The 25,014-nt window shown below is 49.3% G+C and overlaps 1 protein-coding gene across 1 annotated transcript in view; it reads left to right on the forward strand.

Annotated features, from left to right (window-relative positions):
• Positions 1–417: 417 nt before the first annotated feature.
• Positions 418–25,014, forward strand: part of LOC135571073 (FERM, ARHGEF and pleckstrin domain-containing protein 1-like) — a 92,601-nt gene continuing 68,004 nt past the window's right edge. Inside the window, exons 1-4 of the mRNA XM_065016881.1 lie at positions 418–441; positions 10,220–10,380; positions 14,784–14,865; positions 19,563–19,800. Of these exons, the coding sequence (XP_064872953.1) occupies positions 418–441; positions 10,220–10,380; positions 14,784–14,865; positions 19,563–19,800 (505 nt within the window). The remainder of the gene's footprint in view (positions 442–10,219; positions 10,381–14,783; positions 14,866–19,562; positions 19,801–25,014) is intronic.

The following is a 25,014-nucleotide window of genomic DNA, read 5'->3' on the forward strand; positions in this document are numbered from 1 at the left end:
GGAAAACTAGTTATAACCATGGTAAGACTAGTTATAACCGTGGTAAGACTATTTATAACTCTGGGAGAACTAGTTATAACCGTGGTAAGACTAGTTATAACCATGGTAAGATTAATTATAACTCTGGGAGAACTAGTTATAACCGCGGTAAGACTAGTTATAACTCTGGGAAAACTAGTTATAACCATGGTAAGACTAGTTATAACCGTGGTAAGACTAGTTATAACTCTGGGAGAACTAGTTATAACCATGGTAAGACTAGTTATAACCATGGTAAGATTAATTATAACTCTGGGAGAACTAGTTATAACCGCGGTAAGACTAGTTATAACTCTGGGAAAACTAGTTATAACCATGGTAAGACTAGTTATAACCGTGGTAAGACTAGTTATAACTCTGGGAGAACTAGTTACAACCATGGTAAGACTAGTTATAACCATGGTAAGATTAATTATAACTCTGGGAGAACTAGTTATAACTGCGGTAAGACTAGTTATAACTCTGGGAAAACTAGTTATAACCATGGTAAGACTAGTTATAACTGTGGTAAGACTAGTTATAACTCTGGGAAAACTTGTTATAACCATGGTAAGACTAGTTATAACCGTGGTAAGATTAATTATAACTCTGGGAGAACTAGCTATAACCATGGTAAGACTAGTTATAACCGTGGTAAGATTAATTATAACTCTGGGAGAACTAGTTATAACCATGGTAAGACTAGTTATAACCGTGGTAAGACCATGGTTACTACTAGTCTTACCACAGCTACTACCAGTCTTACCACGGTTACTACCAGTCTTACCACGGTTACTACCAGTCTTACCACGGTTACTACCAGTCTTACCACGGTTACTAATAGTCTACAGCTGGTTAGAGCCCCCACAGCTAGACTAGCTATACAGCTGGTTATACCCCCCCCCAGCTACACTACCTATACAGCTGGTTAGACCCCCCAGCTACACTACCTATACAGCTGATTAGACCCCCCAGCTACACTACCTATACAGCTGGTTAGACCCCCCCAGCTACACTACCTATACAGCTGGTAACCCCCCCCCCAGCTACACTACCTATACAGCTGATTAGACCCCCCAGCTACACTACCTATACAGCTGGTTAGACCCCCCAGCTACACTACCTATACAGCTGGTAACCCCCCAGCTACACTACCTATACAGCTGGTTAGACCCCCCCAGCTACACTACCTATACAGCTGGTTAGACCCCCAGCTACACTACCTATACAGCTGGTTAGACCCCAGCCACACTACCTATACAGCTGGTTAGACCCCCCTCCAGCTACACTACCTATACAGCTGGTTAGACCCCAGCTACACTACCTATACAGCTGGTTAGACCCCAGCTACACTACCTATACAGCTGGTTAGACCCCCAGCTACACTACCTATACAGCTGGTTAGACCCCCCAGCTACACTACCTATACAGCTGGTTAGACCCCCCCAGCTACGCTACCTATACAGCTGGTTAGACCCCCCCAGCTACACTACCTATACAGCTGGTTAGACCCCCCCAGCTACACTACCTATACAGCTGGTTAGACCCCCCCAGCTACACTACCTATACAGCTGGTTAGACCCCCCCAGCTACACTACCTATACAGCTGATGTCCATGGTTCCAGGCTAGTCTAACAGCTGTGTTGTTTCAGTGGTTCCAGGCTGTGCTGGGTAAAGAGGTAGTCTAACAGCTGTGTTGTCCCAGTGGTTCCAGGCTGTGCTGGGTAAAGAGGTAGTCTAACAGCTGTGTTGTCTCAGTGGTTCCAGGCTAGTCTAACAGCTGTGTTGTCTCAGTGGTTCCAGGCTGTGCTGGGTAAAGAGGTAGTCTAACAGCTGTGTTGTCTCAGTGGTTCCAGGCTAGTCTAACAGCTGTGTTGTTTCAGTGGTTCCAGGCTGTGCTGGGTAAAGAGGTAGTCTAACAGCTGTGTTGTCCCAGTGGTTCCAGGCTGTGCTGGGTAAAGAGGTAGTCTAACAGCTGTGTTGTCTCAGTGGTTCCAGGCTAGTCTAACAGCTGTGTTGTCTCAGTGGTTCCAGGCTGTGTTGTGTTGTGTCCCAGTGGTTCCAGGCTAGTCTAACAGCTGTGTTGTCTCAGTGGTTCCAGGCTGTGCTGGGTAAAGAGGTAGTCTAACAGCTGTGTTGTCTCAGTGGTTCCAGGCTAGTCTAACAGCTGTGTTGTCTCAGTGGTTCCAGGCTAGTCTAACAGCTGTGTTGTCTCAGTGGTTCCAGGCTGTGCTGGGTAAAGAGGTAGTCTAACAGCTGTGTTGTCTCAGTGGTTCCAGGCTGTGCTGGGTAAAGAGGTAGTCTAACAGCTGTGTTGTTTCAGTGGTTCCAGGCTGTGCTGGGTAAAGAGGTAGTCTAACAGCTGTGTTGTCTCAGTGGTTCCAGGCTAGTCTAACAGCTGTGTTGTCTCAGTGGTTCCAGGCTAGTCTAACAGCTGTGTTGTCTCAGTGGTTCCAGGCTAGTCTAACAGCTGTGTTGTCTCAGTGGTTCCAGGCTAGTCTAACAGCTGTGTTGTCTCAGTGGTTCCAGGCTGTGCTGGGTAAAGTGGTAGTCTAACAGCTGTGTTGTCTCAGTGGTTCCAGGCTGTGCTGGGTAAAGTGGTAGTCTAACAGCTGTGTTGTCTCAGTGGTTCCAGGCTGTGCTGGGTAAAGAGGTAGTCTAACAGCTGTGTTGTCTCAGTGGTTCCAGGCTAGTCTAACAGCTGTGTTGTCTCAGTGGTTCCAGGCTAGTCTAACAGCTGTGTTGTGTCTCAGTGGTTCCAGGCTGTGCTGGGTAAAGAGGTAGTCTAACAGCTGTGTTGTCCCAGTGGTTCCAGGCTAGTCTAACAGCTGTGTTGTGTCTCAGTGGTTCCAGGCTGTGCTGGGTAAAGAGGTAGTCTAACAGCTGTGTTTTCTCAGTGGTTCCAGGCTAGTCTAACAGCTGTGTTGTCTCAGTGGTTCCAGGCTAGTCTAACAGCTGTGTTGTGTCCCAGTGGTTCCAGGCTGTGCTGGGTAAAGAGGTAGTCTAACAGCTGTGTTGTCTCAGTGGTTCCAGGCTAGTCTAACAGCTGTGTTGTCTCAGTGGTTCCAGGCTGTGCTGGGTAAAGAGGTAGTCTAACAGCTGTGTTGTGTCCCAGTGGTTCCAGGCTAGTCTAACAGCTGTGTTGTCTCAGTGGTTCCAGGCTGTGCTGGGTAAAGAGGTAGTCTAACAGCTGTGTTGTCTCAGTGGTTCCAGGCTGTGCTGGGTAAAGAGGTAGTCTAACAGCTGTGTTGTCTCAGTGGTTCCAGGCTGTGCTGGGTAAAGAGGTAGTCTAACAGCTGTGTTGTCTCAGTGGTTCCAGGCTAGTCTAACAGCTGTGTTGTCCCAGTGGTTCCAGGCTGTGCTGGGTAAAGAGGTAGTCTAACAGCTGTGTTGTCTCAGTGGTTCCAGGCTGTGCTGGGTAAAGAGGTAGTCTAACAGCTGTGTTGTCTCAGTGGTTCCAGGCTGTGCTGGGTAAAGAGGTAGTCTAACAGCTGTGTTGTCTCAGTGGTTCCAGGCTAGTCTAACAGCTGTGTTGTCTCAGTGGTTCCAGGCTGTGCTGGGTAAAGAGGTAGTCTAACAGCTGTGTTGTCTCAGTGGTTCCAGGCTGTGCTGGGTAAAGAGGTAGTCTAACAGCTGTGTTGTTTCAGTGGTTCCAGGCTGTGCTGGGTAAAGAGGTAGTCTAACAGCTGTGTTGTCTCAGTGGTTCCAGGCTAGTCTAACAGCTGTGTTGTCTCAGTGGTTCCAGGCTAGTCTAACAGCTGTGTTGTCTCAGTGGTTCCAGGCTGTGCTGGGTAAAGTGGTAGTCTAACAGCTGTGTTGTCTCAGTGGTTCCAGGCTGTGCTGGGTAAAGAGGTAGTCTAACAGCTGTGTTGTGTCTCAGTGGTTCCAGGCTAGTCTAACAGCTGTGTTGTGTCTCAGTGGTTCCAGGCTGTGCTGGGTAAAGAGGTAGTCTAACAGCTGTGTTGTCTCAGTGGTTCCAGGCTAGTCTAACAGCTGTGTTGTCTCAGTGGTTCCAGGCTAGTCTAACAGCTGTGTTGTCTCAGTGGTTCCAGGCTGTGCTGGGTAAAGAGGTAGTCTAACAGCTGTGTTGTCTCAGTGGTTCCAGGCTAGTCTAACAGCTGTGTTGTCTCAGTGGTTCCAGGCTGTGCTGGGTAAAGAGGTAGTCTAACAGCTGTGTTGTCCCAGTGGTTCCAGGCTAGTCTAACAGCTGTGTTGTGTCTCAGTGGTTCCAGGCTGTGCTGGGTAAAGAGGTAGTCTAACAGCTGTGTTGTCTCAGTGGTTCCAGGCTAGTCTAACAGCTGTGTTGTCTCAGTGGTTCCAGGCTAGTCTAACAGCTGTGTTGTGTCCCAGTGGTTCCAGGCTGTGCTGGGTAAAGAGGTAGTCTAACAGCTGTGTTGTCTCAGTGGTTCCAGGCTAGTCTAACAGCTGTGTTGTCTCAGTGGTTCCAGGCTGTGCTGGGTAAAGAGGTAGTCTAACAGCTGTGTTGTCCCAGTGGTTCCAGGCTAGTCTAACAGCTGTGTTGTGTCTCAGTGGTTCCAGGCTGTGCTGGGTAAAGAGGTAGTCTAACAGCTGTGTTGTCTCAGTGGTTCCAGGCTAGTCTAACAGCTGTGTTGTCTCAGTGGTTCCAGGCTAGTCTAACAGCTGTGTTGTGTCCCAGTGGTTCCAGGCTGTGCTGGGTAAAGAGGTAGTCTAACAGCTGTGTTGTCTCAGTGGTTCCAGGCTAGTCTAACAGCTGTGTTGTCTCAGTGGTTCCAGGCTGTGCTGGGTAAAGAGGTAGTCTAACAGCTGTGTTGTCTCAGTGGTTCCAGGCTAGTCTAACAGCTGTGTTGTCTCAGTGGTTCCAGGCTGTGCTGGGTAAAGAGGTAGTCTAACAGCTGTGTTGTTTCAGTGGTTCCAGGCTGTGCTGGGTAAAGAGGTAGTCTAACAGCTGTGTTGTCTCAGTGGTTCCAGGCTAGTCTAACAGCTGTGTTGTCTCAGTGGTTCCAGGCTGTGCTGGGTAAAGTGGTAGTCTAACAGCTGTGTTGTCTCAGTGGTTCCAGGCTGTGCTGGGTAAAGAGGTAGTCTAACAGCTGTGTTGTGTCTCAGTGGTTCCAGGCTAGTCTAACAGCTGTGTTGTGTCTCAGTGGTTCCAGGCTGTGCTGGGTAAAGAGGTAGTCTAACAGCTGTGTTGTCTCAGTGGTTCCAGGCTAGTCTAACAGCTGTGTTGTCTCAGTGGTTCCAGGCTAGTCTAACAGCTGTGTTGTCTCAGTGGTTCCAGGCTGTGCTGGGTAAAGAGGTAGTCTAACAGCTGTGTTGTCTCAGTGGTTCCAGGCTAGTCTAACAGCTGTGTTGTCTCAGTGGTTCCAGGCTGTGCTGGGTAAAGAGGTAGTCTAACAGCTGTGTTGTCCCAGTGGTTCCAGGCTAGTCTAACAGCTGTGTTGTGTCTCAGTGGTTCCAGGCTGTGCTGGGTAAAGAGGTAGTCTAACAGCTGTGTTGTCTCAGTGGTTCCAGGCTAGTCTAACAGCTGTGTTGTCTCAGTGGTTCCAGGCTAGTCTAACAGCTGTGTTGTGTCCCAGTGGTTCCAGGCTGTGCTGGGTAAAGAGGTAGTCTAACAGTTGTGTTGTCTCAGTGGTTCCAGGCTAGTCTAACAGCTGTGTTGTCTCAGTGGTTCCAGGCTGTGCTGGGTAAAGAGGTAGTCTAACAGCTGTGTTGTCTCAGTGGTTCCAGGCTAGTCTAACAGCTGTGTTGTCTCAGTGGTTCCAGGCTGTGCTGGGTAAAGAGGTAGTCTAACAGCTGTGTTGTCTCAGTGGTTCCAGGCTAGTCTAACAGCTGTGTTGTCCCAGTGGTTCCAGGCTGTGCTGGGTAAAGAGGTAGTCTAACAGCTGTGTTGTCTCAGTGGTTCCAGGTGGTCTAACAGCTGTGTTGTCCCAGTGGTTCCAGGGTCTAACAGCTGTGTTGTGTCTCAAGGCAGTTGTGTTGTCTCAGTGGTTCCAGGCTGTCTAACAGCTGTGTTGTCCCAGTGGTTCCAGGCTGTGCTGGGTAAAGAGGCTAGTCTAACAGCTGTGTTGTCTCAGTGGTTCCAGGCTAGTCTAACAGCTGTGTTGTCCTCAGTGGTTCCAGGCTGTGCTGGGTAAAGAGGTAGTCTAACAGCTGTGTTGTCTCAGTGGTTCCAGGCTAGTCTAACAGCTGTGTTGCAGTGGTTCCAGGTTGTGTGTTGTCTCAGTGGTTCCAGGCTAGTCTAACAGCTGTGTTGTCTCAGTGGTTCCAGGCTGTGCTGGGTTAACAAAGCTGGCTGGGTAGTCTAACAGCTGTGTTGTCTCAGTGGTTCCAGGCTAGTCAACAGCTGTGTAAAGTGGTTCCAGGCTAGTCTAACAGCTGTGTTGTCTCAGTGGTTCCAGGGCTAACAGCTGTGTTGTCTCAGTGGTTCCAGGCTGTGCTGGGTAAAGAGGTAGTCTAACAGCTGTGTTGTCTCAGTGGTTCCAGGCTAGTCTAACAGCTGTGTTGTCTCAGTGGTTCCAGGCTAGTCTAACAGCTGTGTTGTCTCAGTGGTTCCAGGCTGTGCTGGGTAAAGAGGTAGTCTAACAGCTGTGTTGTCTCAGTGGTTCCAGGGCTAGTCTAACAGCTGTGTTGTCTCAGTGGTTCCAGGCTGTGCTGGGTAAAGAGGTAGTCTAACAGCTGTGTTGTCTCAGTGGTTCCAGGCTAGTCTAACAGCTGTGTTGTCTCAGTGGTTCCAGGCTAGTCTAACAGCTGTGTTGTGTCAGTGGTTCCAAAGAGGTAGCTAACAGCTGTGTTGTCTCAGTGGTTCCAGGCTGTGCTGGGTAAAGAGGTAGTCTAACAGCTGTGTTGTCTCAGTGGTTCCAGGCTGTGCTGGGTAAAGAGGTAGTCTAACAGTCTGTGGTTTGTCTGGGTAACAGCTGTGTTGTGGTTCCAGGCTAGTCTAACAGCTGTGTTGTCTCAGTGGTTCCAGGCTAGTCTAACAGCTGTGTTGTCTCAGTGGTTCCAGTGCTGGGTAAAGAGGTAGTCTAACAGCTGTGTTGTCTCAGTGGTTCCAGGCTAGTCTAACAGCTGTGTTGTCTCAGTGGTTCCAGGCTAGTAACAGCTGGGTAAAGTTCCAGGCTAGTCTAACAGCTGTGTTGTCTCAGTGGTTCCAGGCTAGTCTAACAGCTGTGTTGTCCCCAGTGGTTCCAGGCTGTGCTGGGTCAGGTGTCTAACAGCTGTGTTGTGTCTTCCAGTGGTTCAGGTAGTCTAACAGCTGTGTTGTCCCAGTGGTTCCAGGCTGTGCTAGTCTAACAGCTGTGTTGTCTCAGTGGTTCCAGGCTAGTCTAACAGCTAGTCTAACAGCTGTGTTGTCTCAGTGGTTCCAGGCTCCCAAAGTTCCAGGCTAGTCTAACAGCTGTGTTGTCTCAGTGGTTCCAGGCTAGTCTAACAGCTGTGTTGTCCCAGTGGTTCCAGGCTGTGCTGGGTAACAGGGTAGTCTAACAGCTGTGTTGTCTCAGTGGTTCCAGGCTAGTCTAACAGCTGTGTTGTCTCAGTGGTTCAGGCTGTGCTGGGTCCCAGTGGTTCCAGGTAGTCTAACAGCTGTGTTGTCTCCAGTGGTTCCAGGCTGTCTAACAGCTGTGTTGTCTCAGTGGTTAGTCTAACAGCTGTGTTGTCCAGTGGTTCCAGGCTGTGCTGGGTAAAGAGGTAGTCTAACAGCTGTGTTGTCTCAGTGGTTCCAGGCTAGTCTAACAGCTGTGTTGTCTCAGTGGTTCCAGGCTGGCTAGTCTAACAGCTGTGTTGTCTCAGTGGTTCCAGGTAGTCTAACAGCTGTATTTGCAGTGGTTCCAGGCTGTGCTGGGTAAAGAGGTAGTCTAACAGCTGTGTTGTCTCAGTGGTTCCAGGCTAGTCTAACAGCTGTGTTGTCCCAGTGGTTCCAGGCTGTGCTGGGTAAAGAGGTAGTCTAACAGCTGTGTTGTCTCAGTGGTTCCAGGCTAGTCTAACAGCTGTGTTGTCTCAGTGGTTCCAGGCTGTGCTGGGTAAAGAGGTAGTCTAACAGCTGTGTTGTCTCAGTGGTTCCAGGCTAGTCTAACAGCTGTGTTGTCCCAGTGGTTCCAGGCTGTGCTGGGTAAAGAGGTAGTCTAACAGCTGTGTTGTCTCAGTGGTTCCAGGCTAGTCTAACAGCTGTGTTGTCTCAGTGGTTCCAGGCTGTGCTGGGTAAAGAGGTAGTCTAACAGCTGTGTTGTCTCAGTGGTTCCAGGCTAGTCTAACAGCTGTGTTGTCCCAGTGGTTCCAGGCTAGTCTAACAGCTGTGTTGTGTCTCAGTGGTTCCAGGCTAGTCTAACAGCTGTGTTGTCCCAGTGGTTCCAGGCTAGTCTAACAGCTGTGTTGTGTCTCAGTGGTTCCAGGCTAGTCTAACAGCTGTGTTGTCTCAGTGGTTCCAGGCTAGTCTAACAGCTGTGTTGTCCCAGTGGTTCCAGGCTGTGCTGGGTAAAGAGGTAGTCTAACAGCTGTGTTGTCTCAGTGGTTCCAGGCTGTGCTGGGTAAAGAGGTAGTCTAACAGCTGTGTTGTCTCAGTGGTTCCAGGCTAGTCTAACAGCTGTGTTGTCTCAGTGGTTCCAGGCTGTGCTGGGTAAAGAGGTAGTCTAACAGCTGTGTTGTCTCAGTGGTTCCAGGCTAGTCTAACAGCTGTGTTGTCCCAGTGGTTCCAGGCTGTGCTGGGTAAAGAGGTAGTCTAACAGCTGTGTTGTCTCAGTGGTTCCAGGCTAGTCTAACAGCTGTGTTGTCTCAGTGGTTCCAGGCTGTGCTGGGTAAAGAGGTAGTCTAACAGCTGTGTTGTCTGTGGTTCCAGGCTAGTCTAACAGCTGTGTTGTCCCAGTGGTTCCAGGCTGTGCTGGGTAAGAGGTAGTCTAACAGCTGTGTTGTCTCAGTGGTTCCAGGCTAGTCTAACAGCTGTGTTGTCTCAGTGGTTCCAGGCTGTGCTGGGTAAAGAGGTAGTCTAACAGCTGTGTTGTCTCAGTGGTTCCAGGCTAGTCTAACAGCTGTGTTGTCCCAGTGGTTCCAGGCTAGTCTAACAGCTGTGTTGTGTCTCAGTGGTTCCAGGCTAGTCTAACAGCTGTGTTGTCCCAGTGGTTCCAGGCTAGTCTAACAGCTGTGTTGTGTCTCAGTGGTTCCAGGCTAGTCTAACAGCTGTGTTGTCTCAGTGGTTCCAGGCTAGTCTAACAGCTGTGTTGTCCCAGTGGTTCCAGGCTGTGCTGGGTAAAGAGGTAGTCTAACAGCTGTGTTGTCTCAGTGGTTCCAGGCTGTGCTGGGTAAAGAGGTAGTCTAACAGCTGTGTTGTCTCAGTGGTTCCAGGCTAGTCTAACAGCTGTGTTGTCCCAGTGGTTCCAGGCTGTGCTGGGTAAAGAGGTAGTCTAACAGCTGTGTTGTCTCAGTGGTTCCAGGCTAGTCTAACAGCTGTGTTGTCTCAGTGGTTCCAGGCTGTGCTGGGTAAAGAGGTAGTCTAACAGCTGTGTTGTCTCAGTGGTTCCAGGCTAGTCTAACAGCTGTGTTGTCCCAGTGGTTCCAGGCTAGTCTAACAGCTGTGTTGTGTCTCAGTGGTTCCAGGCTAGTCTAACAGCTGTGTTGTCTCAGTGGTTCCAGGCTAGTCTAACAGCTGTGTTGTCCCAGTGGTTCCAGGCTGTGCTGGGTAAAGAGGTAGTCTAACAGCTGTGTTGTCTCAGTGGTTCCAGGCTAGTCTAACAGCTGTGTTGTCTCAGTGGTTCCAGGCTGTGCTGGGTAAAGAGGTAGTCTAACAGCTGTGTTGTCTCAGTGGTTCCAGGCTGTGCTGGGTAAAGAGGTAGTCTAACAGCTGTGTTGTCTCAGTGGTTCCAGGCTGTGCTGGGTAAAGAGGTAGTCTAACAGCTGTGTTGTCTCAGTGGTTCCAGGCTAGTCTAACAGCTGTGTTGTCTCAGTGGTTCCAGGCTGTGCTGGGTAAAGAGGTAGTCTAACAGCTGTGTTGTCTCAGTGGTTCCAGGCTGTGCTGGGTAAAGAGGTAGTCTAACAGCTGTGTTGTCTCAGTGGTTCCAGGCTAGTCTAACAGCTGTGTTGTCCCAGTGGTTCCAGGCTGTGCTGGGTAAAGAGGTAGTCTAACAGCTGTGTTGTCTCAGTGGTTCCAGGCTAGTCTAACAGCTGTGTTGTCTCAGTGGTTCCAGGCTGTGCTGGGTAAAGAGGTAGTCTAACAGCTGTGTTGTCTCAGTGGTTCCAGGCTAGTCTAACAGCTGTGTTGTCTCAGTGGTTCCAGGCTGTGCTGGGTAAAGAGGACATCCTGCCAGACTCAGTGAGGACCCTGATCAACACCAACTATGATCCAGTCTATCAGTTACACCAGGCCTTCCTCAAGGAGGTGGAGCAGAGGCTGCAGCAGTGGTGAGGAGTGTGTGTGTGTGTGTGTGTGTGTGTGTGTGTGTGTGTACGTCCAGGTTTTCAGCACCACTCTTCAGTGAGTCACTACAGCAGCCGGTCATACAGGACTGATCATCATCAGAGACCCCTGGTGGACGACCCATCAGAGACCCCTGGTGGACGACCCATCAGACCCTGGTGGACGACCCATCAGAGACCCCCGGTGGACGACCCATCAGAGACCCAGTGGACGACCGATCAGATACACCTGGTGGACTGCCCATCAGAGACCCCTGGTGGACGGCCCATCAGAGACCCCTGGTGGACGACCCATCAGACCCCCGGTGGACGACCCATCAGAGACCCCCGGTGGACGGCCCATCAGAGACCCCCAGTGGACGACCCATCAGACCCCCGGTGGACGACCCATCAGAGACCCCTGGTGGACGACCCATCAGACCCTGGTGGACGACCCATCAGACCCTGGTGGACGACCCATCAGAGACCCCTGGTGGACGGCCCATCAGAGACCCCTGGTGGACGACCCATCAGAGACCCCTGGTGGACGACCCATCAGAGACCCCTGGTGGACGACCCATCAGAGACCCCGTGGAACACTGAGAGGACAGTTTTAGTGAATACTGCTCCTCTGAGAGGACAGACCTAGTGAATACTACTCCTCTGAGAGGACAGACCTAGTGAATACTGCTCTGAGAGGACAGACCTAGTGTATACTACTCCTCTGAGAGGACAGACCTAGTGTATACTGCTCCTCTGAGAGGACAGACCTAGTGAATACTACTCCTCTGAGAGGACAGACCTAGTGAATACTGCTCTGAGAGGACAGACCTAGTGTATACTACTCCTCTGAGAGGACAGACCTAGTGAATACTGCTCTGAGAGGACAGACCTAGTGAATACTCCTCTGAGAGGACAGACCTAGTGAATACTGCTCCTCTGAGAGGACAGACCTAGTGAATACTGCTCTGAGAGGACAGACCTAGTGAATACTACTCCTCTGAGAGGACAGACCTAGTGAATACTGCTCTGAGAGGACAGACCTAGTGTATACTACTCCTCTGAGAGGACAGACCTAGTGAATACTGCTCCTCTGAGAGGACAGACCTAGTGTATACTGCTCCTCTGAGAGGACAGACCTAGTGAATACTGCTCCTCTGAGAGGACAGACCTAGTGAATACTCCTCTGAGAGGACAGACCTAGTGAATACTGCTCTGAGAGGACAGACCTAGTGAATACTGCTCCTCTGAGAGGACAGACCTAGTGAATACTACTCCTCTGAGAGGACAGACCTAGTGAATACTGCTCCTCTGAGAGGACAGACCTAGTGAATACTACTCCTCTGAGAGGACAGACCTAGTGAATACTACTCCTCTGAGAGGACAGACCTAGTGTATACTGCTCTGAGAGGACAGACCTAGTGTATACTGCTCCTCTGAGAGGACAGACCTAGTGAATACTGCTCTGAGAGGACAGACCTAGTGAATACTACTCCTCTGAGAGGACAGACCTAGTGAATACTGCTCTGAGAGGACAGACCTAGTGAATACTACTCTGAGAGGACAGACCTAGTGTATACTGCTCCTCTGAGAGGACAGACCTAGTGAATACTGCTCCTCTGAGAGGACAGACCTAGTGAATACTACTCCTCTGAGAGGACAGACCTAGTGAATACTCCTCTGAGAGGACAGACCTAGTGAATACTACTCCTCTGAGAGGACAGACCTAGTGAATACTGCTCCTCTGAGAGGACAGACCTAGTGTATACTGCTCCTCTGAGAGGACAGACCTAGTGAATACTGCTCCTCTGAGAGGACAGACCTAGTGAATACTCCTCTGAGAGGACAGACCTAGTGAATACTGCTCTGAGAGGACAGACCTAGTGAATACTGCTCTGAGAGGACAGACCTAGTGAATACTGCTCCTCTGAGAGGACAGACCTAGTGAATACTGCTCCTCTGAGAGGACAGACCTAGTGAATACTGCTCTGAGAGGACAGACCTAGTGAATACTACTCCTCTGAGAGGACAGACCTAGTGAATACTGCTCTGAGAGGACAGACCTAGTGTATACTACTCCTCTGAGAGGACAGACCTAGTGAATACTGCTCCTCTGAGAGGACAGACCTAGTGTATACTGCTCCTCTGAGAGGACAGACCTAGTGAATACTGCTCCTCTGAGAGGACAGACCTAGTGAATACTCCCTCTGAGAGGACAGACCTAGTGAATACTGCTCTGAGAGGACAGACCTAGTGAATACTGCTCTGAGAGGACAGACCTAGTGAATACTGCTCCTCTGAGAGGACAGACCTAGTGAATATTGCTCTGAGAGGACAGACCTAGTGAATACTGCTCCTCTGAGAGGACAGACCTAGTGAATACTACTCCTCTGAGAGGACAGACCTAGTGAATACTGCTCCTCTGAGAGGACAGACCTAGTGAATACTGCTCCTCTGAGAGGACAGACCTAGTGAATACTACTCCTCTGAGAGGACAGACCTAGTGAATACTACTCCTCTGAGAGGACAGACCTAGTGAATACTGCTCCTCTGAGAGGACAGACCTAGTGAACACTACTCCTCTGAGAGGACAGACCTAGTGAACACTGCTCTGAGAGGACAGACCTAGTGTATACTGCTCCTCTGAGAGGACAGACCTAGTGAATAATGCTCCTCTGAGCGGACAGACCTAGTGAATACTGCTCCTCTGAGAGGACAGACCTAGTGAATACTGCTCCTCTGAGAGGACAGACCTAGTGAATACTGCTCCTCTGAGAGGACAGACCTAGTGAATACTGCTCCTCTGAGAGGACAGACCTAGTGAATAATGCTCCTCTGAGCGGACAGACCTAGTGAATACTGCTCCTCTGAGAGGACAGACCTAGTGAATACTGCTCCTCTGAGAGGACAGACCTAGTGAATACTGCTCCTCTGAGAGGACAGACCTAGTGTATACTGCTCCTCTGAGAGGACAGACCTAGTGAATACTGCTCCTCTGAGAGGACAGACCTAGTGAATACTGCTCTGAGAGGACAGACCTAGTGAATACTACTCCTCTGAGAGGACAGACCTAGTGAATACTGCTCCTCTGAGAGGACAGACCTAGTGAATACTGCTCCTCTGAGAGGACAGACCTAGTGAATACTGCTCTGAGAGGACAGACCTAGTGAATACTGCTCTGAGAGGACAGACCTAGTGAATACTACTCCTCTGAGAGGACAGACCTAGTGTATACTGCTCTGAGAGGACAGACCTAGTGTATACTGCTCCTCTGAGAGGACAGACCTAGTGTATACTACTCCTCTGAGAGGACGGACCTAGTGAATACTGCTCCTCTGAGAGGACAGACCTAGTGAATACTGCTCCTCTGAGAGGACGGACCTAGTGAATACTGCTCCTCTGAGAGGACAGACCTAGTGAATACTACTCCTCTGAGAGGACAGACCTAGTGTATACTGCTCTGAGAGGACAGACCTAGTGAATACTGCTCCTCTGAGAGGACAGACCTAGTGAACACTACTCCTCTGAGAGGACAGACCTAGTGAATACTACTCCTCTGAGAGGACAGACCTAGTGTATACTACTCCTCTGAGAGGACAGACCTAGTGAATACTGCTCTGAGAGGACAGACCTAGTTAATACTACTCCTCTGAGAGGACAGACCTAGTGTATACTGCTCTGAGAGGACAGACCTAGTGAATACTGCTCCTCTGAGAGGACAGACCTAGTGAATACTACTCCTCTGAGAGGACAGACCTAGTGTATACTGCTCCTCTGAGAGGACAGACCTAGTGTATACTACTCCTCTGAGAGGACAGACCTAGTGAATACTGCTCCACTACCCCATCTGCTGGTGGAGCTGTGTAACTACCCCATCTGCTGGTGGAGCTGTGTAACTACCCCATCTGCTGGTGGAGCTGTGTAACTACCCCATCTGCTGGTGGAGCTGTGTAACTACCCCATCTGCTGGTGGAGCTGTGTAACTACGCCGATTAGCTCAGTGTTCTCTAGTAAGGGTACATGTGGCACATTCTATATGTGGGTTGGAGAATCTCAGGAATGCAGTCAACGTGTCATAACTCTCTCAACCAATCACAGGAAGGGGATCGATGCTTCTCGGCTGTTAATCACGCTGTTGCAATGTGGTTTCGATTAGAGATGGACAGATGGTTTACTGAATGAGTGATGTTGTTTCTCCACTTGCCCCTCACTGTGGTGTCACTGAGAGAGGAAACACTGTCTGTCTGTCTGTCTCCTGCAGGGTCAGGCTCAGCAGCAGGTAACCATGTTGTTTCTCCACTTGCCCCTCACTGTGGTGTCACTGAGAGAGGAAACACTGTCTGTCTGTCTGTCTCCTGCAGGGTCAGGCTCAGCAGCAGGTAACCATGTTGATTTCTCTCTGTCACCAGGGAGGGGCGGTCCAACGCCCACATTAAAGGAGACTACCAGCGTGTCGGTGACGTCATGCTGAAGAACATTCAGGGGTTAAAGGTACAGTAGACGTGGATATCGTTCCCTTCAACATGTCCTCAGAGTAATGACCTGTGGGTGACGTCATGCTGAAGGACATTCAGGGGTTAAAGGTACAGTAGACGTGGATATCGTTCCCTTCAACATGACCTCAGAGTAATGACCTGTGGGTGACGTCATGCTGAAGGACATTCAGGGGTTAAAGGTACAGTAGACGTGGATATCGTTCCCTTCAACATGTCCTCAGAGTAATGACCTGTGGGTGACGTCATGCTGAAGGACATTCAGGGGTTAAAGGTACAGTAGACGTGGATATCGTTCCTTCAACATGTCCTCAGAGTAATGACCTGTGGGTGACGTCATGCTGAAGAACATTCAGGGGTTAAAGGTACAGTAGACGTGGATATCGTTCCTTCAACATGTCCTCAGAGTAATGACCTGTGGGTGACGTCATGCTGAAGGACATTCAGGGTTAAAGGTACAGTAGACGTGGATATCGTTCCCTTCAACATGACCTCAGAGTAATGACCTGTGGGTGACGTCATGCTGAAGGACATTCAGGGTTAAAGGTACAGTAGACGTGGATATCGTTCCCTTCAACATGTCCTCAGAGTAATGACCTGTGGGTGACGTCATGCTGAAGGACATTCAGGGGTTAAAGGTACAGTAGACGTGGATATCGTTCCCTTCAACATGTCCTCAGAGTAATGACCTGTGGGTGACGTCATGCTGAAGGACATTCAGGGGTTAAAGGTACAGTAGACGTGGATATCGTTCCCTTCAACATGTCCTCAGAGTAATGACCTGTGGGTGACGTCATGTTGAAGGACGTTCAGGGGTTAAAGGTACCAGTAGACGTGGATATCGTTCCCTTCAACATGTCCTCAGAGTAATGACCTGTGGGTGACGTCATGCTGAAGGACACTCAGGGGTTAAAGGTACCAGTAGACGTGGATATCGTTCCCTTCAACATGTCCTCAGAGTAATGACCTGTGGGTGACGTCATGCTGAAAGACGCTCAGGGGTTAAAGGTACAGTAGACGTGGATATCGTTCCCTTCAACATGTCCTCAGAGTAATGACCTGTGGGTGACGTCATGCTGAAGGACACTCAGGGGTTAAAGGTACAGTAGACGTGGATATCGTTCCCTTCAACATGTCCTCAGAGTAATGACCTGTGGGTTATAGGTGGAGTTACAGCCATCTGATGAATATCTAGGAGTATCGCATGGGGTTGGTCATGATAATCACATGGGGTTGGCATCTATACAGGAGCAGCTAACAGTCCTCTGTCCCTAACCCCTCTCCTCTCTCTCTAACCCCTACATCTTCTACCTAACCTACCCCTCTCCTCTCTCTCTATCCCCTACATCTTCTACCTAACCTACCCCTCTCCTCTCTCTCTAACCCCTACATCTTCTACCTAACCTACCCCTCTCCTCTCTCTCTAACCCCTCTCCTCTGTCCCTAACCCCTCTCCTCTGTCCCTAACCCCTACATCTTCTACCTAACCTACCCCTCTCCTCTCTCTCTAACCCCTACATCTTCTACCCAACCTACCCCTCTCCTCTCTCTAACCCCTCTCCCTCTCTCCCTAACCCCTCTCCTCTCTCTCTAACCCTCTCCCTCTCCCCTAACCCCTCTCCTCTCTCTAACCCCTCACCTCTCTCTCTAACCCCTACATCTTCTACCTAACCTACCCCTACATCTTCTACCTAACCTACCCCTCTCCTCTCTCCCTAACCCCTACATCTTCTACCTAACCTACCCTCTCCTCTCTCCCTAACCCCTCTCCTCTCTCTCTAACCCCTCTCCTCTCTCTCTAACCCCTACATCTTCTATCCCTCTACTCTAACCCCTACATCTTCTACCTAACCTACCCCTCTCCTCTCTCTCTAACCCCTACATCTTCTACCTAACCTACCCCTCTCCTCTCTCTCTAACCCCTCTCCTCTGTCCCTAACCCCTCTCCTCTGTCCCTAACCCCTACATCTTCTACCTAACCTACCCTCTCCTCTCTCTCTAACCCCTACATCTTCTACCCAACCTACCCCTCTCCCTCTCTCTCTAACTCCCTAACCTCTCCTCTGTCCCTAACCCCTACATCTTCTACCTAACCTACCCTCTCCTCTCTCCCTAACCCCCTCCTCTCTCTAACCCCTCTCCTCTCTCTAACCCCTACATCTTCTACCCAACCTACCCCTCTCCTCTCTCTAACCCCTACATCTTCTACCTAACCTACCCTCTCCTCTCTCTAACCCCTACATCTTCTACCTAAACCCTCTCCTCTCTCTCTAACCCCTCTCCTCTGTCCCTAACCCCTCTCCTCTGTCCCTAACCCCTACATCTTCTACCTAACCTACCCCTCTCCTCTCTCTCTAACCCCTACATCTTCTACCCAACCTACCCCTCTCCTCTCTCTCTAACCCCTCTCCTCTCTCCCTAACCCCTCTTCTCTCTCTCTAACCCCTCTCCTCTCTCCCTAACCCCTCTCCTCTCTCTCTAACCCCTCACCTCTCTCTCTAACCCCTACATCTTCTACCTAACCTACCCCTACATCTTCTACCTAACCTACCCCTCTCCTCTCTCCCTAACCCCTACATCTTCTACCTAACCTACCCCTCTCCTCTCTCCCTAACCCCTCTCCTCTCTCTCTAACCCCTCTCCTCTCTCTCTAACCCCTACATCTTCTACCTAACCTACCCCTCTCTCTCTCTCTAACCCCTACATCTTCTACCTAACCTACCCCCCTCTCCTCTCTAACCCCTACATCTTCTACCCAACCTACCCCTCTCCTCTCTACCTAACCCCTCTCCTCTCCCCTAACCCCTCTCCTCTCCCCCTACCCCTCTCCCTCTCTCTAACCCCTCTCCTCTCTCTCTAACCCCTACATCTTCTACCTAACCTACCTCTCTCTCTAACTCCTACATCTTCTCTCTAACCCCTCTCCTCTCTCCCTAACCCCTACATCTTCTACCTAACCCCTCTCCTCTCTCCCTAACCCCTACATCTTCTACCTAACCTACCCCCTCTCCTCTCTCTCTAACCCCTACATCTTCTACCTAACCTACCCCTCTACTCTCTCTAACCCCTACATCTTCTACCTAACCTACCCCTCTCCTCTCTCTAACCACTACAACTTCTACCTAACCTCTCTCTCTCTCTCTAACCCCTACATCTTCTACCTAACCTACCCTCTCCTCTCTCCCTAACCCCTACATCTTCTACCTAACCCCTCTCCTCTCTCTCTAACTCCTACATCTTCTACCTAACCTACCCCTCTCTCTCTAACCCCTCCCTCTCTAATACATCTTCTACCTAACCTACCCCTCTCCTCTCTCTCTAACCCCTACATCTTCTACCTAACCTACCACTCTCCTCTCCCTAACCCCTCTCCTCCCCCCTAACCCCTCTAATCTCTCCCTAACCCTCCCCTCTCCCTAACCCCTCTCCTCTCCCCTAACCCCTCTCCTCTCCCTAACCCCTCTCCCTCTCCCCTAACCCCTCTCCTCTCCCCTAACCCCTCTCTCTCTCCCTAACCCCTCTCCTCCTAACCCCTCTCCTCCTAACCCCTCCCTCTCTCTCTAACCCCTCTCCTCTCCCCCTAACCCCTCTCCTCTCCCCCTAACCCCTCTCCGCCTTTAACCCCTCTCCCCTAACCCCTCTCCTCTCCCCTACCCCCTCTCCTCTCTCCCAACCCCTCTCATCTCCCCTAACCCCTCTCTCTCCCTAACCCCTCTCATCTCCCTAACCCTCTCCTCTCTCCCTAACCCCCCCTCTCCTCTCTCTAACCCCTCTCCTCTCCCTAACCCCTCTCCTCTCTCCCTAACCCCCTCTCCTCTCCCCTAACCCCTCTCCTCTCTCCCTAACCCTCCTTCCTCCTCTCTCCCTAACCCCTCCTCTCCCCCTAACCCCTCTCCCTAACCCCTCTCCTCTCTCCCTAACCTCTCTCCCTAACCCCTCTCCTCTCCCCTAACCCCTCTCCACTCCCCTAACCCCTCTCCCCTAACCCCTCTCCTCTCCCCTAACCCCTACATCTTCTCCCTAACCCCTCTCCTCTCCCCTAACCCCTCTCCTCTCCCCTAACCCCTCTCCCTCTCTCTAACCCCTTTCCTCTCTCCCTAACCCCTCTCCTCTCTCCCTAACCCCTCTCCTCTCTCCCTAACCCTCTCCTCTCCCCTAACCCCTCTCCCTCTCTCTCTAACCCTCTCTCTCTCCCTAACCCCTCTCTCTCCCCCTAACCCCTCTCCTCTCTCCCTAACCTCTCTCCCTAACCCTCTCCCTCTCCCCTAACCCTCTCCCTAACCCTCTCCTCTCCCCTAACCCCTACATCTTCTCCCTAACCCCTCTCCTCTCCCCCTAACCCCTCTCCTCTCCCCCTAACCCCTCCTCTCCCCTAACCCTCTCCTCTCTCCCTAACCCCTCTCCTCTCTCTCTAACCCCTCTCCTCTCCCCCTAACCCCTCTCCCTCTCTCTCTAACCCCTCTCCTCTCCCCTAACCCCTCTCCTCTCCCTCTAACCCCTCTCTCTCTCCCTAACCCCTCTCCTCTCCTCCTAACCCCTCTCCTCTCCCTAACCCTCTCCCTAACTCTCTCCCTAACCCCTCTCCCCCTAACCCTCTCCTCTCCCCCTAACCCCTACATCTTCTCCCTAACCCCGCCCCCTCCCCTCCCCTAACCCCTCTCCTCTCCCCTAACCCTCTCCTCTCTGCCCCAGCAGCAGTTGACGCCCCACCTGCAGCGTCACGGTGAGGTGTTGGTTGAGTTGGAGCGTTCCTGCCGTGCCTCCCAGCGGCTGCAGGAAGTGTGTCGAGAGTTTGAGCAGCAGAAGGTGTGTTACCTGTCCCTGAACATGTTCCTGCTACGCCCCCTGCATCGTCTGCTGCACTACAAACTGATTCTGGAGAGACTCTGCAAACACTACCCCCCCACACACCAAGACTTCAGAGACAGCAGAGGTAGGACCCTGCTCCTCTAGTTAATATCTCAGAGAGAACCCTGCTCCTCTAGTTGTCTAGTTAATATATCAGAGAGAACCCTGCTCCTCTAGTTAATATCTCAGAGAGAACCCTGCTCCTCTAGTTAATATCTCAGAGAGAACCCTGCTCCTCTAGTTGTCTAGTTAATATCTCAGAGAGAGAACCCTGTTCCTCTAGTTGTCTAGTTAATATCTCAGAGAGAGAACCCTGCTCCTCTAGTTGTCTAGTTAATATCTCAGAGAGAGAACCCTGCTCCTCTAGTTGTCTAGTTAATATCTCAGAGAGAGAACCCTGCTCCTCTAGTTGTCTAGTTAATATCTCAGAGAGAGAACTCTAGTTGCTCTCAGAGAGAACCCCTCTAGTTGTCTAGTTAATATCTCAGAGAACCCTGCTCCTCTAGTTGTCTAGTTAATATCTCAGAGAACCCTGCTCCTCTAGTTGTCTAGTTAATATCTCAGAGAAGAACCCTGCTAGTTAATATCCTCTAGTTGTCTAGTTAATATCTCAGAGAGAACCCTGCTCCTCTAGTTGTCTAGTTAATATCTCAGAGAGAGAACCCTGCTCCTCTAGTTGTCTAGTTAATATCTCAGAGAGAACCCTGCTCCTCTAGTTGTCTAGTTAATATCTCAGAGAGAGAACCCTGCTCCCCTAGTTAATATCTCAGAGAGAGAACCCTGCTCCTCTAGTTGTCTAGTTAATATCTCAGAGAGAACCCTGCTCCTCTAGTTGTCTAGTTAATATCTCAGAGAGAGAACCCTGCTCCTCTAGTTGTCTAGTTAATATCTCAGAGAGAGAACCCTGCTCCTCTAGTTGTCTAGTTAATATCTCAGAGAGAGAACCCTGCTCCCCTAGTTGTCTAGTTAATATCTCAGAGAGAGAACCCTGCTCCTCTAGTTGTCTAGTTAATATCTCAGAGAGAGAACCCTGCTCCTCTAGTTGTCTAGTTAATATCTCAGAGAGAGAACCCTGTTCCTCTAGTTGTCTAGTTAATATCTCAGAGAGAACCCTGCTCCTCTAGTTAATATCTCAGAGAGAGAACCCTGCTCCTCTAGTTGTCTACTTAATATCTCAGAGAGAGAACCCTGCTCCTCTAGTTAATATCTCAGAGAGAGAACCCTGCTCCTCTAGTTGTCTAGTTAATATCTCAGAGAGAACCCTGCTCCTCTAGTTAATATCTCAGAGAGAGAACCCTGCTCCTCTAGTTAATATCTCAGAGAGAGAACCCTGTTCCTCTAGTTGTCTAGTTAATATCTCAGAGAGAACCCTGCTCCTCTAGTTGTCTAGTTAATATCTCAGAGAGAGAACCCTGCTCCTCTAGTTGTCTAGTTAATATCTCAGAGAGAGAACCCTGTTCCTCTAGTTGTCTAGTTAATATCTCAGAGAGAACCCTGCTCCTCTAGTTGTCTAGTTAATATCTCAGAGAGAACCCTGCTCCTCTAGTTGTCTAGTTAATATCTCAGAGAGAACCCTGTTCCTCTAGTTGTCTACTTAATATCTCAGAGAGAGAACCCTGCTCCCCTAGTTAATATCTCAGAGAGAGAACCCTGCTCCTCTAGTTGTCTAGTTAATATCTCAGAGAGAACCCTGCTCCTCTAGTTAATATCTCAGAGAGAACCCTGCTCCTCTAGTTAATATCTCAGAGAGAGAACCCTGCTCCTCTAGTTGTCTAGTTAATATCTCAGAGAGAGAACCCTGCTCCTCTAGTTGTCTAGTTAATATCTCAGAGAGAGAATCCTGCTCCTCTAGTTGTCTAGTTAATATCTCAGAGAGAGAACCCTGCTCCCCTAGTTAATATCTCAGAGAGAGAACCCTGCTCCTCTAGTTGTCTAGTTAATATCTCAGAGAGAACCCTGCTCCTCTAGTTAATATCTCAGAGAGAGAACCCTGCTCCTCTAGTTGTCTACTTAATATCTCAGAGAGAGAACCCTGTTCCTCTAGTTGTCTAGTTAATAACTCTGAGAGAGAACCCTGTTCCTCTAGTTGGCTAGTTAATATCTCAGAGAGAGAACCCTGCTCCTCTAGTTGTCTAGTTAATATCTCAGAGAGAGAACCCTGCTCCTCTAGTTGTCTAGTTAATATCTCAGAGAGAGAACCCTGCTCCTCTAGTTGTCTAGTTAATATCTCAGAGAGAACCCTGCTCCTCTAGTTGTCTAGTTAATATCTCAGAGAGAGAACCCTGCTCCTCTAGTTGTCTAGTTAATATCTCAGAGAGAGAACCCTGCTCCTCTAGTTGTCTAGTTAATATCTCAGAGAGAACCCTGTTCCTCTAGTTGTCTAGTTAATATCTCAGAGAGAGAACCCTGCTCCTCTAGTTGTCTAGTTAATATCTCAGAGAGAGAACCCTGCTCCTCTAGTTGTCTAGTTAATATCTCAGAGAGAGAACCCTGTTCCTCTAGTTGTCTAGTTAATATCTCAGAGAGAGAACCCTGCTCCCCTAGTTAATATCTCAGAGAGAGAACCCTGCTCCTCTAGTTGTCTAGTTAATATCTCAGAGAGAGAACCCTGCTCCTCTAGTTGTCTAGTTAATATCTCAGAGAGAGAACCCTGCTCCTCTAGTTGTCTAGTTAATATCTCAGAGAGAACCCTGCTCCTCTAGTTGTCTAGTTAATATCTCAGAGAGAGAACCCTGCTCCTCTAGTTGTCTAGTTAATATCTCAGAGAGAGAACCCTGCTCCTCTAGTTGTCTAGTTAATATCTCAGAGAGAGAACCCTGCTCCTCTAGTTGTCTAGTTAATATCTCAGAGAGAGAACCCTGCTCCTCTAGTTGTCTAGTTAATATCTCAGAGAGAACCCTGCTCCTCTAGTTAATATCTCAGAGAGAACCCTGCTCCTCTAGTTGTCTAGTTAATATCTCAGAGAGAGAACCCTGTTCCTCTAGTTGTCTAGTTAATATCTCAGAGAGAACCCTGTTCCTCTAGTTAATATCTCAGAGAGAGAACCCTGCTCCCCTAGTTGTCTAGTTAATATCTCAGAGAGAGAACCCTGTTCCTCTAGTTGTCTAGTTAATATCTCAGAGAGAACCCTGCTCCTCTAGTTAATATCTCAGAGAGAGAACCTGCTCCTCTAGTTGTCTAGTTAATATCTCAGAGAGAGAACCCTGTTCCTCTAGTTGTCTAGTTAATATCTCAGAGAGAACCCTGCTCCTCTAGTTGTCTAGTTAATATCTCAGAGAGAGAACCCTGCTCCTCTAGTTGTCTAGTTAATATCTCAGAGAGAGAACCCTGCTCCTCTAGTTGTCTAGTTAATATCTCAGAGAGAGAACCCTGCTCCTCTAGTTGTCTAGTTAATATCTCAGAGAGAACCCTGTTCCTCTAGTTGTCTAGTTAATATCTCAGAGAGAGAACCCTGCTCCTCTAGTTGTCTAGTTAATATCTCAGAGAGAACCCTGCTCCTCTAGTTAATATCTCAGAGAGAGAACCCTGCTCCTCTAGTTAATATCTCAGAGAGAACCCTGCTCCTCTAGTTGTCTAGTTAATATCTCAGAGAGAACCCTGCTCCTCTAGTTGTCTAGTTAATATCTCAGAGAGAACCCTGCTCCTCTAGTTGTCTAGTTAATATCTCAGAGAGAGAACCCTGCTCCTCTAGTTGTCTAGTTAATATCTCAGAGAGAGAACCCTGCTCCTCTAGTTGTCTAGTTAATATCTCAGAGAGAACCCTGCTCCTCTAGTTAATATCTCAGAGAGAACCCTGCTCCTCTAGTTGTCTAGTTAATATCTCAGAGAGAACCCTGCTCCTCTAGTTAATATCTCAGAGAGAACCCTGCTCCTCTAGTTAATATCTCAGAGAGAACCCTGCTCCTCTAGTTAATATCTCAGAGAGAACCCTGCTCCTCTAGTTGTCTAGTTAATATCTCAGAGAGAGAACCCTGCTCCTCTAGTTGTCTAGTTAATATCTCAGAGAGAGATCCCTGTTCCTCTAGTTGTCTAGTTAATATCTCAGAGAGAGAACCCTGCTCCTCTAGTTGTCTAGTTAATATCTCAGAGAGAGAACCCTGCTCCTCTAGTTGTCTAGTTAATATCTCAGAGAGAACCCTGCTCCTCTAGTTGTCTAGTTAATATCTCAGAGAGAGAACCCTGTTCCTCTAGTTGTCTAGTTAATATCTCAGAGAGAGAACCCTGCTCCCCTAGTTAATATCTCAGAGAGAGAACCCTGCTCCTCTAGTTGTCTAGTTAATATCTCAGAGAGAGAACCCTGCTCCTCTAGTTGTCTAGTTAATATCTCAGAGAGAGAACCCTGCTCCTCTAGTTGTCTAGTTAATATCTCAGAGAGAACCCTGCTCCTCTAGTTGTCAGTTAATATCTCAGAGAGAGAACCCTGCTCCTCTAGTTGTCTAGTTAATATCTCAGAGAGAGAACCCTGCTCCTCTAGTTGTCTAGTTAATATCTCAGAGAGAGAACCCTGCTCCTCTAGTTGTCTAGTTAATATCTCAGAGAGAGAACCCTGCTCCTCTAGTTGTCTAGTTAATATCTCAGAGAGAACCCTGCTCCTCTAGTTAATATCTCAGAGAGAACCCTGCTCCTCTAGTTGTCTAGTTAATATCTCAGAGAGAGAACCCTGTTCCTCTAGTTGTCTAGTTAATATCTCAGAGAGAACCCTGTTCCTCTAGTTAATATCTCAGAGAGAGAACCCTGCTCCCCTAGTTGTCTAGTTAATATCTCAGAGAGAGAACCCTGTTCCTCTAGTTGTCTAGTTAATATCTCAGAGAGAACCCTGCTCCTCTAGTTAATATCTCAGAGAGAGAACCCTGCTCCTCTAGTTGTCTAGTTAATATCTCAGAGAGAGAACCCTGCTCCTCTAGTTGTCTAGTTAATATCTCAGAGAGAGAACCCTGCTCCTCTAGTTGTCTAGTTAATATCTCAGAGAGAGAACCCTGCTCCTCTAGTTGTCTAGTTAATATCTCAGAGAGAGAACCCTGCTCCTCTAGTTGTCTAGTTAATATCTCAGAGAGAGAACCCTGCTCCTCTAGTTGTCTAGTTAATATCTCAGAGAGAACCCTGCTCCTCTAGTTGTCTAGTTAATATCTCAGAGAGAGAACCCTGCTCCTCTAGTTGTCTAGTTAATATCTCAGAGAGAACCCTGCTCCTCTAGTTAATATCTCAGAGAGAGAACCCTGCTCCTCTAGTTAATATCTCAGAGAGAACCCTGCTCCTCTAGTTGTCTAGTTAATATCTCAGAGAGAACCCTGCTCCTCTA

The sequence above is a fragment of the Oncorhynchus nerka genome, unplaced genomic scaffold (genome assembly GCF_034236695.1).
Source record: "Oncorhynchus nerka isolate Pitt River unplaced genomic scaffold, Oner_Uvic_2.0 unplaced_scaffold_810, whole genome shotgun sequence".
Lineage (NCBI taxonomy): Eukaryota > Metazoa > Chordata > Actinopteri > Salmoniformes > Salmonidae > Oncorhynchus > Oncorhynchus nerka.